The 13,780-nt window shown below is 46.2% G+C and overlaps 1 protein-coding gene across 2 annotated transcripts in view; it reads left to right on the top strand.

Moving 5' to 3' along the window:
* Positions 1 to 13,780, top strand: part of UGGT2 (UDP-glucose glycoprotein glucosyltransferase 2) — a 1,923,861-nt gene that overhangs the window by 1,466,258 nt on the left and 443,823 nt on the right. For both annotated transcript variants that reach the window (XM_069639785.1, XM_069639786.1), the window contains one exon: positions 13,363 to 13,545. In XM_069639785.1, coding sequence (XP_069495886.1) covers positions 13,363 to 13,545 — 183 coding nt within the window. The remainder of the gene's footprint in view (positions 1 to 13,362; positions 13,546 to 13,780) is intronic.

Raw genomic sequence — 13,780 nt, 5'->3', positions numbered from 1 at the left:
GAAAAAGCTATTCTTTGTTTTTTTTTAAATTTAGCAATTGGTCTACAACCTAGGGCCCACACACTTCTTTGAAGGTCAAATAAAATAGAGGATGTATTAGCCTGCACAAAATAGCTCCTCACTGAAATGAGGCCTTAGTGTTTGAGACATTGCTCTCACTTCTACGAAGGATCGTAAATTAACACAAACATTGTAGTACTAGGGTCTGCTCACCTATTCTATCCCTTTTAGATAGACAGACACCCCATATAGGGTAAGGGTGTTCTTCGACTAGGGACGGTCAGGTAACCCATTGACTGTTATTGAGCAACCCACACCACGTCTTCAGACAGTGGTTTTCCTATAAGTGTTCTTATGTGTGATAAACATGTATTTTAACTAATATTTAAGGTTGAATGTTGATCTGTAACCACTATCCCTGATTGTTTTTTTGTACGGCTCGTTCCAGGCCCATGTCCGACTACCTTTGAGTGTTTCGGAGACCCCCCTTACCCAGATTCAGAGGTGGACCCCACAAGGAGGACAGGGGGGGGGAAGGCCAGGAAGAAAGGGTTGCATTGACTTTATCCCGCTTCCATAGGACCCATAGGACTGACAATGTTGGGTGGTTTCTGATCAAGTCAGGAAGGTCTTTGTTCGGAGCCCACATGAGGTCTCTTACTTTCCTGGGGTGAGTGTGGTATCTTCTATATAGGTCCAGTAGGTTTGCATCTCATCTCTCATGTGCTCCAGCATCACCCTGAGCTGGGCTGCTTTGTAGTACTGGCGGAAATCCGTAAGACCAAAGCCTCCCTGAGATCTCGGGAGAGTCAAGGTGGTGAACTTAATTCTAGACTTCTTCCCGTTCCAGATAAACCTTTGGACAATAGAGTGTAGGGATCTGAAGAACGTCTCTTGTATAATAGTTGGAAGTGAAGTAAAGAGGTACAGGAGTCGAGGAAGGATATTCATTTTTATGGATATCATGCTTCCGAACCACAAGAGGGTCAAGAGGTTCCAACGTGGAGGTCTGATCTAATCTTGGAGAGGATGGGGGGAAAATTAAGTTCAAAGAGGTTACCCAGATCCCTTGGGAGAAGGACTCCCAGGTATGAGATGGCTTTGCGCTCTATTCTGATACCACCCTAATTTTCTCTCCCCAATATCCTCGTCGCCCCTCCCCACTGGCATGAGACTGGATTTCGATAGATTTATTTTTAAGCCAGAAAAGATCTCAAATTAGTGTATCAGGTCTAGAAGGTTCGGGAGGGAGACCTTTGCAGATGATATCCTCGCCTACTTAATTAACTTAGAGTGAGAGCTTAAAATCGAGATCCCCACAGCGGACCCCCGAGATCTCCTGGTGATGTCTAATGGCTATAGCGAGGTGTTCCATTGCGTGGGTATACAAGAGAGGGGAGATAGGACAGCCTTGGAATGGAGGAATGGGGCAGAGATCGTTCCGTTAACCGCTACCCTGATGGAAGGGCTGTTGTACACAGCAGCGGTCCACCCCCGAAATCTTTCCTCCAGGCCCATCCTTTGTAGAACTTTGCCCATATAAAACCATTCATCGCGGTCAAAGGCCTTTTCTGAGTCAAGAGAGAGAAGGTAGGCTTCAACATTGCTTTTGGTGGCCTCATGCATCAGGTCTAAAGTCTTCCTGATATTGTCCGACCCCTGCCTTCCAGGAATGAACCTAAGGTTGGTCCCCGTGGATCAGTGAAGGGAGATGCTGGGCCAACCTATTTGCAAGTAATTTAGCTTTGATCTTCACGTCGGTATTCAGTAAAGAGATAGGGTGATAGTATTGGCAGCTCGTCGGGTCCTTCCCCTATTTTGGAATAACCACAATGCCGGCCAACAACATGGACTAAGGGAGGGTCCCTAAATCCAGGACCGCATTGAACAATGAGGACAGAAACAGAGCTAGACTGGAGCGAAAGGATTTGTAGAAGACTACCATGAAGCCATCATCACCCGGATTAGTTCCCCCTTTCATGGTACTGATCGTGTCCACTACCTCTTGCAGAGTGATGGGCCTCTGAAAGGGGTCTGCCTTCTCCGGAGGGAGGCGTGGGATCGGGAGAGAGTCCAGTAAGTTATCTGCCTCAGGCCCTCTGCCCGAATACTTTGATGTATAGCCCCGCTCATAGTATAGGCAGAATTGCTCTTCTATCCTCGGATCATCCAGACATTTAGTTCCCCTGGGTAGCTGCACTGAATCGACCCTCTGGATATTTCTGAGTTCCCGTAACCTCCAAGCTAGAATTCTATCCGCCTTCTCCCCCCTCTGCATATATCTTTGTAGCAGGAAGGACAATTTCCTTTCGGTCTGTCCCACCAAAAGGGTGGCAAGTTTCGCCTTAAGTTGCGGGAGCTCTGGCCACTTACCCGGGACCATTTGGGATCAGAGTTTGCCCCCTGGTTAGATCGCCTCTATTTTGTCTGAGGAGTTTCTCTTCTTTAACTCTAACCCGCTTTCTTGCTACCCCCATACCAATTAGGACTACCCGGATCGTGGCTTTAAAGGCCTCCCAAACACCCGCCTCCCCCACCTGCCCATTGTCATTAATCGCAAAGTAGTCCTTTATGGCTGCAAGGAGGGTTTGGGCCGACTCCATATCCTTCAACAAGAGATTGTTGCAGGACCACCTTGTGATCTCGGGGAGCACCCGGAGAGATTCCCAGTTGGACATGAACCAGGTCATGATCAAGCCACGGGATTAGCTCAACTCCAAACTCAGTTATTCTCTTGCACAACGATTTGTTGACCAGGACATAATCGATACTGGAGAAGGAGGAGTGAGGGCTAGAAAAGAAAGACTCTCACTCGACATACCAGGGATGAAACCCCCTCTTCAAAGAGGCCATGGTCATCATTACTGGTGTGGAAAGAGAGAGCCATCCTTCTCTGTGCCTGCAAGTCAGTGTACGGGCAGTAAGACTTTCTATCCCTTTAAGGTTGGAGGACCAATATTGAAATAGTCACCCATCAGGAGGATCCCTTCAGTGAATGCCATAATCTTCGTTTTCATCCCCTCCCAAAACTGGTCCTGAGCATCGTTGGGAGTGTAGATTGAGACTAGTGTCACTTTGTTACCCCTGATCTCCCACTTCACCATTACAAAGCGGCCATCAGGGACTTTACGCTGAACCTTTGGTATAAAGTGAGCTTTAGAACAAACCACTATCGCTACCCCCCTTTTCTTGGACGGGATGGAGGCGTGGAAGATATCCTGTATGGACCTGGACTTGAGCGACATCTCGCTACCCCTTGTCCAGTGGGTTTGCTGTAAATTCAACCTATTGAATTCCTTCACCACTAAAGATCTCTTATTCGGAGAGTTGAGTCCCTGAGCATTTAACGAACTCAGTGTCAGCGAGATCATAGCTTCAGCCATCTGAGGGATAGATTACTCTCATTAGCCCTTTAAGGGGATGGAGCATACTCTTCTGCAAGAGCGGTCCCTAACGAATACAGATCCCTTCTCAGTAATTTCAAGCGATAAAAACACCAAAACAGCTTCTACAAACCACCCCATCATGCCCCCCTTTTCCCCCCGAAACGCCTGGACTGCCTGCAACATACGAGATGCCGTCCAACCAGGCCACCATTGTCTGCCTCCACTAGTCCGACAAGCAACAATAATCAAGTGATTTTTCTAAACCCACCCCCAACAGTTCAACTGAAACAACATACTTTAACGCCCCCTCATCCCCCAGGGTGATCCACACCATATACTCAGCTTGGCAGAAAGGTCAATCCTGGGAGTCTAGACCCAGGGACGCCCCATCAGATCGGGGCAGTGAACAAGGGTTTACACGACCCCCCTCATTCATTGATAATGGAATGCAGATAAGATACGGCTATTTGTTAGGAGGCCTGGGGGAGGGCACTGCCACCCGCCTGTATTTTCTGTTACCATGGACTCGTCTCCTACCCGAGAGTCCTCCAGTTTGAACATTGGCTTTTCGTGGACTCAGTGCTTCTGCTCCTTTTACTCTTGTGGTGCTCTTCGGGGGAAGTCTCTCCCAGCAGCTCCTGGATCAATCTTTGTATGTCGTCCTCTGTAACCAAGGAGTATTTATAGCCATCATATTCAAAAGAGAGGGAGAAAGGGTGGCCCCATCTCATCTGTATCGAACACCCTTGGATTGGAGCCATTTCGTTAGTGGACCACAAAGGCGTCTCCTCGCCAAGGTAAGAGCTGAGAGGTCTTGATCGATTGAAACCTTTGCATCTCCCAACTCGATTGGACCTTTCTTATGCACCAGCTCAAGAATCTTACTCTTTTCCGCGTAGTAATGGAATCACACAAGAATCGATCTGGGGCCTCTGGCGGGGGCACCTGCTCGGTGAGCCCCGTCAGTGGTCAGCTCAGTACTGTTAGAGCCATCAAACAATTTGCTGATCACCTCATTGACAACTCTAAGAACGTCTGTCTGTGTTTCATCTTCTCGCTACGGGATCCCTAGGAACCTCAGGTTGCTACGGTTCCCCTGTTTTCGAAATCGTTAAGTTTTAGCGCTAACTTCTCCTCTCTTCTCTCCAGTTCGGATAAGCGCATATCTATTTGAGTCTCTAGGATGTCAACTGAAGATTGATTTGCCTCCAATGCCTGAACGCGTATTCTACCCAACCCACTTTTTTATCTAGGGAGTCAAGTCGCTTACTAATGTCTGCCCTGAAGCCACAAATCTCCTCCAGGAGGGCTGTCATGGTCTTATTCACTGCTAAGAACGTCCATTACTCCTGGTTGTGTGGTAGCGGGTGCACTGACTGGCTCCATTGCGCCTGTCGACGGGTGACGGAACCTCTGCAGCAACTGGGACCAGAGGGTCTGCTAAGCGGTAGGCTTTTTTGAGGAAACAGGGGGTCGCATCCAAGGGGAGGCCTGGAGAAAGCATTGCAGGGGGCTGCGCCAGATGTCAATGTTTCCAGAGGCGCAACACTCACCATTAATGACACCGGGAGGAGAGTGAAGCGGAGTGACTGTATTGCTTGTGGTTGGCGGCTCACATTTAGCAGCGAGATCTGCACTGATCTGGTCGCGGCGGTGTTTGGGGAGGACCACTAGTCTCCAGCAGATGACACACACTATCTTGGTGTTCTGTACCATGAAGTTTCCCCTCATGCCCTCCCTCACACCTCACGGGATCTGAAGACCTTAACCACACAAGGCCCATGCACTTTCCGAGGAGGGACCCAAATCGGGCCATCTGATTCTTCTCCCCTATATCAGTTCCAGTGCAGGGCCCCAACCATGTTCTGAGACATGTGCCGAGGGAGATTGCTGGGTACTGCCCCACAGTCAGGCAAATGGGTAGAATAGGTAGAATGTGTTTGTTCGGTCGACCACTGCTATGGTGCTTAATTTACTATGGGCGGTTTGATCCAGATTGGAAATGGACTGTATCCTCCCAAGAATGCCATGGTGAGGGGCGCTCGAGCACTTGTCTGTGCAGCCTCACTCCCCACCTCTAAATTGCCCTTGGGGCAGTGTCAATGCTCTGCTAATGTCTCCCCCTTAGACTTCTGATGTTTCTCTCTTAGATCCATTAATGATGTGATGGGGTTCTGCGTCCACTCCGCGTACCTTTTAGGGTGTGAGTCAGTTAGAACCAGGCATCAAGCAGGGTTGGCGTCACCCGGCGCTGGGCTCCCCTCCTCACCCCCGCAGGAAGGCCGGGGGGAGCTTTGCGAGGATCGGTGGGTGGAGGATCCTCCTGAGAGTCTGTGGCGAGAGGGGGGCGATCCCAGGATCTGGAGGATGGCTCGCCGCATGTGGCCCCAAGAGCAGTGTACCAGGTCTGGTGGGGCTAAGCTATGCACTCGGGTTCCACACCGACTCACAGCGGCCTCCGGGTCCCTCCCCCTCTCTAGTTAGCAGAGCTTCTGCAGGGCCTCAGAAGGGCGCAGGACGACCACCCCCGGGCCTCCGGTGGCAGCCACTTGCTCTGGTGCCCCAGGGATGTGAGCGCACCACCGACCCCGACAGTGTTCAAGAGGAGACCCGGGGGCACAGCCATACCACAGAAACTTGCAGGGTGACTAGTCGGTGAGGTTCCCGGTCCGTACTGGAGCTTCTTCATGGAAAGGAGCGTCGATCTGGAGGGTGCCCGACGCAGGGCAGACTCCGGTCACCCTCTGCCTCGGGCCCCTCCACAGGATCCCCCAATCTAGTGCGTGGTTCTTTGGGCAGCTGATTCACCGGCTCTCGCTCCTGGAGGGAGGGAGGGAGGGCGCAAAGGTGACTCCCTCCGTATGTAGACTGGGAATGAATACACTGGGGGCAGCCCCCTTGGAATATTGAGCTGTACCCCGGGGGTGGGGGGGTGGCTGCTGTCTGACGAAAAAGTTAGGCAAAGTCACTCCAGGGCACATCCCTCTCCGCACAGGGCTCCGAGTCCGTTCTCCCCAGCGGCACCTCCTGAAAGTGGGGAGCGGGGCGGGAAGTGCGGGATCTCCGCTCCCGCCTCAGCTGTCTCGTTCTCCGCTTCTGCAGCACCTATGAGGACTGGGGTTCCTCCACGCCGAAGCTCTGAAATAGCGGGATGCTCATGGGCGGGTTGGCTGCTCACTCCTGGGGGCGGCTTATTCCCTTAATACAGCCCTCGTGGAGGAGAGTAGCTGAGAAGCATTAATACATCTTGGCACCCCCTGGTAGTCTCGTCTAGGTAGATGTTTTTGAATGTCTGCAATGAGGCATCTAGCAGTGTCTTGAGTGGATTGCAGTCAAGTGCTATTGCAGAGACCAAAAGCTCTCCCTTCAAGACCTGAAAAGAATCGTATGAACTTGCAATCAAGTAGAAAATCCCTAGACATCAAGAAGTGTTGGCGCAAACATCTCCATTCATAACCTAAGTTTTTCATCTTTTATTGCTTTAAACGTGTTTTACACTTTCATTGTACTCAAGGCATATGTTGTCAAGTCCTAAACCATCGCACTCATTCAGGTACAAATAAGATTGATATGGGACCCCTAATGAAAATAATATACAGCATAAGCATCTTGCAGTTTTGTAAAATGTTTTTAGAGGCTGTTACAGATGCTTGTAGGGGTTCACAACCAGTGGTCTATGATAATTGAATGAAGTACCTCAGCACTAAATTGAATAATGAGCTTAACCCACCTGTAGGATATTATATGATTAAATATAATGTTCTCTAGTACGCCATACAAAATTAGGATATTTTACAATATCAAGTAATTATTGTTAAACAGACAAAACAAAGTCAAAATTAAATTCACCAGTCATTGTTCTAGAAAGAACACATGCTATGTTTGTATGGTTTATGGGAAGTGAAATGACGTTTGTGCATGTCTGCTGTCATGTGAAAGGAAAACATTGTAGACTGTGCTATTTGAATTGTAGTATTCAATAAGGAATTGATACATAAAAGGTTAACGACCAATTAAATGAGCAACCAACTATATTGCTGAACAATCTATTTACCATTACAAGTAAAAACAGTTTAAGTTGCACATTTCTGTCTCATAGGACAGAATATATCCATTATGTTTTATTAGCTGTGAATTCTAAGTAAACTAAAATGTCTTTGCTGATATCAGCTTGTTTGTAAAGCCAGTGTTAAAAGATGAATTATCAGCCATAACTCTCTACAGCCAGCCACTTCTGACAATACACTTTATTCACTCCTCTTAACAATAAAAACATCTCTCCCTTGCAATGCATATACCATGGGTTTTATACACTGGTAACAAATTGTGCAACAATGTATGTTAATGTGGACTTTTCATTTTAACACATTCTTATTGGTCATTTTACTAAAAGGTCAAACTATCATGTGTGTGTCCCTATTGGACAAAAACACTTCCTGGTCAGCAAGACTTGCTATCATTCACACTTCCTGGATGACAAGACTCCTTATGCAAATTAGAAAGACTAGGTAGTTTCCCAAATTTCACTGACCATGCAATATATGTTGCAATGTTTACACTGAACAAAACACATTTCTGAAAATGATGCATTTCTTCAGTGTTTTAGTACATTCTGTTCGAAATATAAATAAGACTGTCTGGCTTTCTATTAGCTAATTTTCCAGCCTGTCATGCCAGGTTTCACTTGGAGTCACATTATTGAATGCTGTCATCTCACTGTAACCTGGCTTCTATTCAGACAAGTGTGCACATAGCACTAGCACTATAGTTTCTATGTTCTCAGCATTTTCTAAACACATTGTGAGATTTGCAGCCATTTGAACTGAGTATCCATTTTAAAAGAATGGATTATCTTGTTAATGTACTATCTCTTATGTCTGGGAGCTATATGCTGTATTTATTTAAGCACTACATATTGCAGATACATTACTCATAATATAGCTCTGTAGTATCTATTGATTGTGTGTAATATCCTCATTTCTAAACACAGGATATAAAATGTATGCTTAAATTTCGTACAACATACATAAAACGGACAATAGGCCAAACTATGTTACCCTAAATAAGTGTGTCCAGTGTTCCCTATTTTCAATGTACTTTGCCTTGAATAAGGGCAGCTTAAGTACCTAAATAGACAATAATCATGATCTTTACAATGTTGACCAGGAGAGTGGGGTATTGGCCCTAGCTACCATATTAATGTGTCTGCCATAAGAGGGGTGGTATAGACCACCTCTACACCAGAATGTATCAACCCCATTACCCCACCACGTACATCAATATAACAATTTAAGCAGAGCAGCTGTGTGTGTATAAGTCAATTCCCTTTTTGGAAAAATACAAAAAAACTTCAAAATGAATTTGAGGATCAGGTTTTTCATGGTCTTATTTTTCTAAACTGGAAGGCCATCCTAGCCATAGATTGATGGATGCCTTGTAAAACATGAAGTGCAACTGCAAAATAAGCAGATGCATACACATGCCCAAACCCCTGACCTGGGAGAACATTCGTGCCCATGAAGAATGTGAGCATGTTCCATTACCCGCTTATTAATATGGTCCTTTTTATAAAATGTATTAAGCACACACAAATTAAATTCAGATAAACTGAATAATATAATATTTGTTTTAAGCGTGTTTATAGAAAATATGACAATGGGAAATGCATTATTAGTTATAACTTTAGATACCTTAATTCAATTAAGAAACCGGATATAGATCTAGAGTGCATTGAAAACATCAATCATATGTATATAAAGAGTATGTTACAATGTTTGATTTATTAATAGCATACATTATTATTATTGTTGTTATTAGGGTATTTATTGAGTGTGGACCTAGCTTCAAGCAGCAACAGAGCACTTTATATTCTTAGGGCGAACAACATGGTGAGGGGAGCAGAGAAACAAAGGGGTGGGGAGCTAACAGGAGAGTGGGAGGTGGTCAATTTGTCAGCCAAAGATCTACAAGCAACCAGGGGATGAAACAGTGGGGTCAGATCACCCAGTCTCAGGTAAGGTGGAGAGTGGAGGGTGTGTGAAACTAGGTGTTAGGGAGAAGCCATTCCTTGAAGAGGAGGCTATTGAGCTCCTTCCTGAAATTTAGAAGTGAGGGGGCAAGTCTAATGTTGACAGGGTGGAGGTTCGAGAATCTTGGGTCATAGATTGCGAAGGCCTATCTTCTGGTTCTTTCCTTTCTGCACCGGGGGAGTTCATGTCCTTACTTCTGGAGGATTGTAGGCCTACAGAGATGCTGTTTCTCAGTGGGTGGCTTGGGAATTTCAGGGATAATGGCTTTGTAGATGGTGCAGCAGGACTTGAAGATGATACAGACTTTCAGTGGGAGCGAGTACAGTTCAGTGAGTGTCAGTGTAATGTCAAATTTGCAGTGTCCTTTCATCAGTTGGGCTGCAGCATGCAGGCCACATCTGAGGTGCCCCAGAGTAGTCGCCAGAATGTTTCTACAAGGGCATTGCACCATCCAGGTGGGAGAGGATGTCATGATGCCTACCCACGGAGCACCAGGCCAGGCCCAGCACCCCCGGGAGGAGGCATCATGCCCCCGGGTAAAAGCCCAGCGGCCCCTTATAGGGGCTCTTTGGACTCTGTCCTGGCGCCTTTGGCGCCAGGCTCATGTTGGACATCAGTCCTGGCGCCATAGGTGCCAGGCTCATAAAGGAAGGTGTTTTGTGCGCTTACCTGATGCAGACCATGCTGCAAGATTCAGGCCTCCCTGAGACCTGAAAGGGACTATTTTTTCATTGGGACTATTTTGCCACTCGGGCGTGGCCAGGGAAGGATACTTACCTGGAACTACTTTGGGGGCTATTTAAGCCACGCCCAGACAGTAGCTCACGCTTCGCGTTGTTCTGCATCCAAGCAGCTGAATGCTCACCGTGTCTGCTCCTGCATCTGGTCTCCAGCCACGCCCGCCTCGATCCTGGAACACCTGTAAGGAAAGAAGAGAAGAGAAAGGTGAAAACCAAGAATTTTATCAAACTTCTTACCTGCATCCGGAACCTTCACGCCAGCGTTCCTGAGAAAAGACTTTCATTTAAAAGCACTGCGTTGCTCGCTGCAGCGCCGCGCTTCACTCACCTGTCCTCGGGAGTTCTTCTGGCTCCACCGCGACTGTCTGCACCAGTCACCACATCTCTGCGCCTAGGGGAGAGAAGAAGAGACAAAAGGTGAGCAGAAGGAACATATGAAGAAAGCCTTATTTTCCGCCATAACACTTACCGGCCTTCTGTTGGTGGACCATTCCTTATTTCGGGTCAGCGCCGCTTCGTTGGCAGGTACCGCACCCCGGCCCCTATGGGGAAAGGACAAAAGACATTACTGGAGGAATATAAAGACATTAAGAGGGATCGCCCCCGTCGCTAACTCACCTGAGTTTACCATCGGCAATTCTATTCCTCAACGCATCGCCTTCATTCTGCACCTGAAAAAAAGGACAGATCACAGGTTAGGAAGGCAACAGAAAAGGAGGCTCAACACTTGAACTTTTGTAATCTTCATACTTACGGCGTTCCGCTCGGAAAAGTCAAGTGGATTTTGCCAGCGCCATTCTGAAATCAGTGAAGTAACTGGACAAACACGCGCCCCTGCACCAGAAGCAGGATGGAAAGTTCATCCTTTCAAACCATAAGGTGAGCTTCACCCGGGGATTTCGGAGGAAGTTAGAGAAGAACGAAGGGGGAAGGGGGGAGCAAGCACACTATTCTGCAGACTGTTAATCCCCTTTCTCATCTGCAGAAGAATATTCCTACGGGCCAGACAAGCAAGAGTTGAGGGTCCTGTTTAGTCGGTGTTCCGAGTTCTGCGCATCACGCTCGAAGAGGCCACAGCAACCCAGACTAGACCAGCGCCTCCGTGGGAGTCAGGTGAGCGTTACAGAGGACCAAGGCTTGAATAGCAGATCTGGATTTTTCTTTTGGGACCACAAGCCTGATTTTTAGCAGGAGATAACGTTTTTTTTAAAAAAAACTTTTTTATTAGTTATTAACAAACAATACAAACCAAACTTGCAGTGCATACAGTAACATTTCAATTATACATCGCTTGATTTTGTTCACTGCTTCCCACATCCCACCCCCCGTTACGAGCCCATTTCCCCTAATGCTCTGTTCTGGCGCCTTGCGCCGGGGTGTTCTCTTCCATAGATTCCGTTGGGTCTGACATTGACCCAAATAATTCTGCTATTTATGATCTCCATGCCATCAGGGTCTCAGTCTCCTTCTCCCTGCCTACATTGCTAGTTTCCTGCCATACCATAGTTTCTGCCTCCGCCCATTTCTGCAAATCCTTCCACCATGCCTCCACTCGTGGTTTGTGGCATGACTTCCATCCTATAGCAATCCTTCTCTTTGCAAGTGCGTATGACAGGTCCTTTAGTTTGCTCACATGCTTTCTGTGGCCTAGGGAACCCCCTAACAAGCAGGCCCACACAGTAGCCACCACAATCTTAATACCTCTTTCTGCTAGCTTGTGTGCCACTTCGCTCCAGAAGCGCTCAATACCCGGGCATGACCAAATCATATGCACCATGCCCACATTCTCTTCATCACACTTAGGGCAAGCAGGAGGTAAAGGTAGTGCATATTTTAATGACTTAAGTATGTATGAAGCGATGGAAACATAACCAGTATCTCCGGTTTCAAAATATTCTTAAAAATCCAAATATTTAATTGGTATCAATTACACGTGACCATGTCAAGAATTATTAGAAACATGAATAATGTAGTTTCATTTTGATTCCACATTCCTACGGTGAGAGGCTAGTTTTTAGCTGCTACAGTACCAAAAGACACATCAAAATTTAATGGCCCAATAGAATGCATGTGTAGGGCTTGTGTGAGGAAGTGAAGGGAATCTATTATTGGCTTCATCAATCCAAAATACTATTTTAAATGTTGCTGCATGAGTGGAGTGTGCTCCGTATTTTAACTCCAACGCATATTAAGAAGAGAGATTTTTAGGGGGAAAACACAGAATTAAGAGGGCCCGTCTTACAAGAGAGCAGCAGATTGGATAACCAACTGGAAGTGGCTGGTTGGGAAATCTCCTTTGGAAGGCATTTTCCCGATGGACCAAATGCAGAGCCAAAAAACCTGAGAGGGGGTTGTGAGAACAGGTGGACAGACTGAAAGGAAGAGCTTACCTGGCAGAGCTGCCTGAAGCCAATAGGTGGCCCTACCTGTCCGGGCCCTTTGAAAAGACCAAGACAAAAGAATGTCTAAATTCTCATGGGTCGTAGTGCAATTTTCCCAAGAATTAAATAAAACCCAGATCACAATGTAAAGTATTTTGGGGAACCCTATTTAAACTGTATATCACGGAAAAGGAGTAACAAAATAGTATTCATATTTTTTGCACTAAATATTTCAAGGATATAGCAAGGATGTTTCTTGTGTTTTTATATATGGTGTTTCATGTCAGACTCTACATACTGTAATAACAGGTGTTAATATTACCCAATTTTGAAAGCTTTACAACCATATAGTTGTCCTGTCCACTTTTCCGGCAGTTTCATTTCATTGGGTATTCCTATGGTCAGTACATTGAATGGAAAACAGGGGTGGAACCAGGTTGGAAATGGAAGTTTGTTTCTTACATTGTTTCTCTGACTCCTGCCACAGTGTGTGTAATGGTGGGAAAGTGTTCCCGGCACTAGTGCTGTGACGCAGTATGCAGAAAGTATTGTTGGCTCTCTCATGAAATGACACCTTTGAAGAAAAGCTTCATTACAAGCAAGTCACTGGTGTGATTTCGTGCTTTATGCGATACCCATCCTTTAACAATAAAGACCGACTTTCTAAAAGTCATGGATGTGTACTTTAGATCGTTTGTATAAAGTCAACATACTGAATCCTAAAAATTGACTGAACTGTTTTAAACTGAAAAATTAACTTAAAAGACAAACGTCAAAACTGGCTAAAGTAATGTTGGCTCTAATTTTGGACCATTTCTATTTTCAGGAGTATATTCCACACATGGCACAAGAATATGGGTTCGAGTATGAGCTAGTGCAATACAAGTGGCCCAGGTGGCTTCACCAGCAGACTGAAAAGCAAAGGATTATATGGGGCTACAAAATTCTCTTTCTGGATGTGCTGTTCCCACTCGCTGTGAACAAAATAATCTTTGTTGATGCAGACCAGGTAACTTTCTAACGCCACATGAAGAGGAATAACTCCACTACTACGCTCCATGCATCTGCTCATCTTTGCTGAATAGTTTGCTGTTCAATAAGTGGTGTGGGCAAGGGATTATAAGGAGATACAAGGTTTTGTATTGAATATAATTAATATACCTTGCGGTTAGTTATACAACAAAAATGTGCCCGCTGGTTCTTTAGGAGATGAAAGCGCTCAGATGTTCGGTCTGTGAAGTAGT

Source organism: Ambystoma mexicanum, chromosome 7q, assembly GCF_040938575.1.
Source record: "Ambystoma mexicanum isolate Mex_15411 chromosome 7q, UKY_AmexF1_1, whole genome shotgun sequence".
NCBI lineage: Eukaryota > Metazoa > Chordata > Amphibia > Caudata > Ambystomatidae > Ambystoma > Ambystoma mexicanum.
Note: the sequence above shows the minus strand (reverse complement) of the source record. Positions and strands in the feature narration are given on the sequence as shown.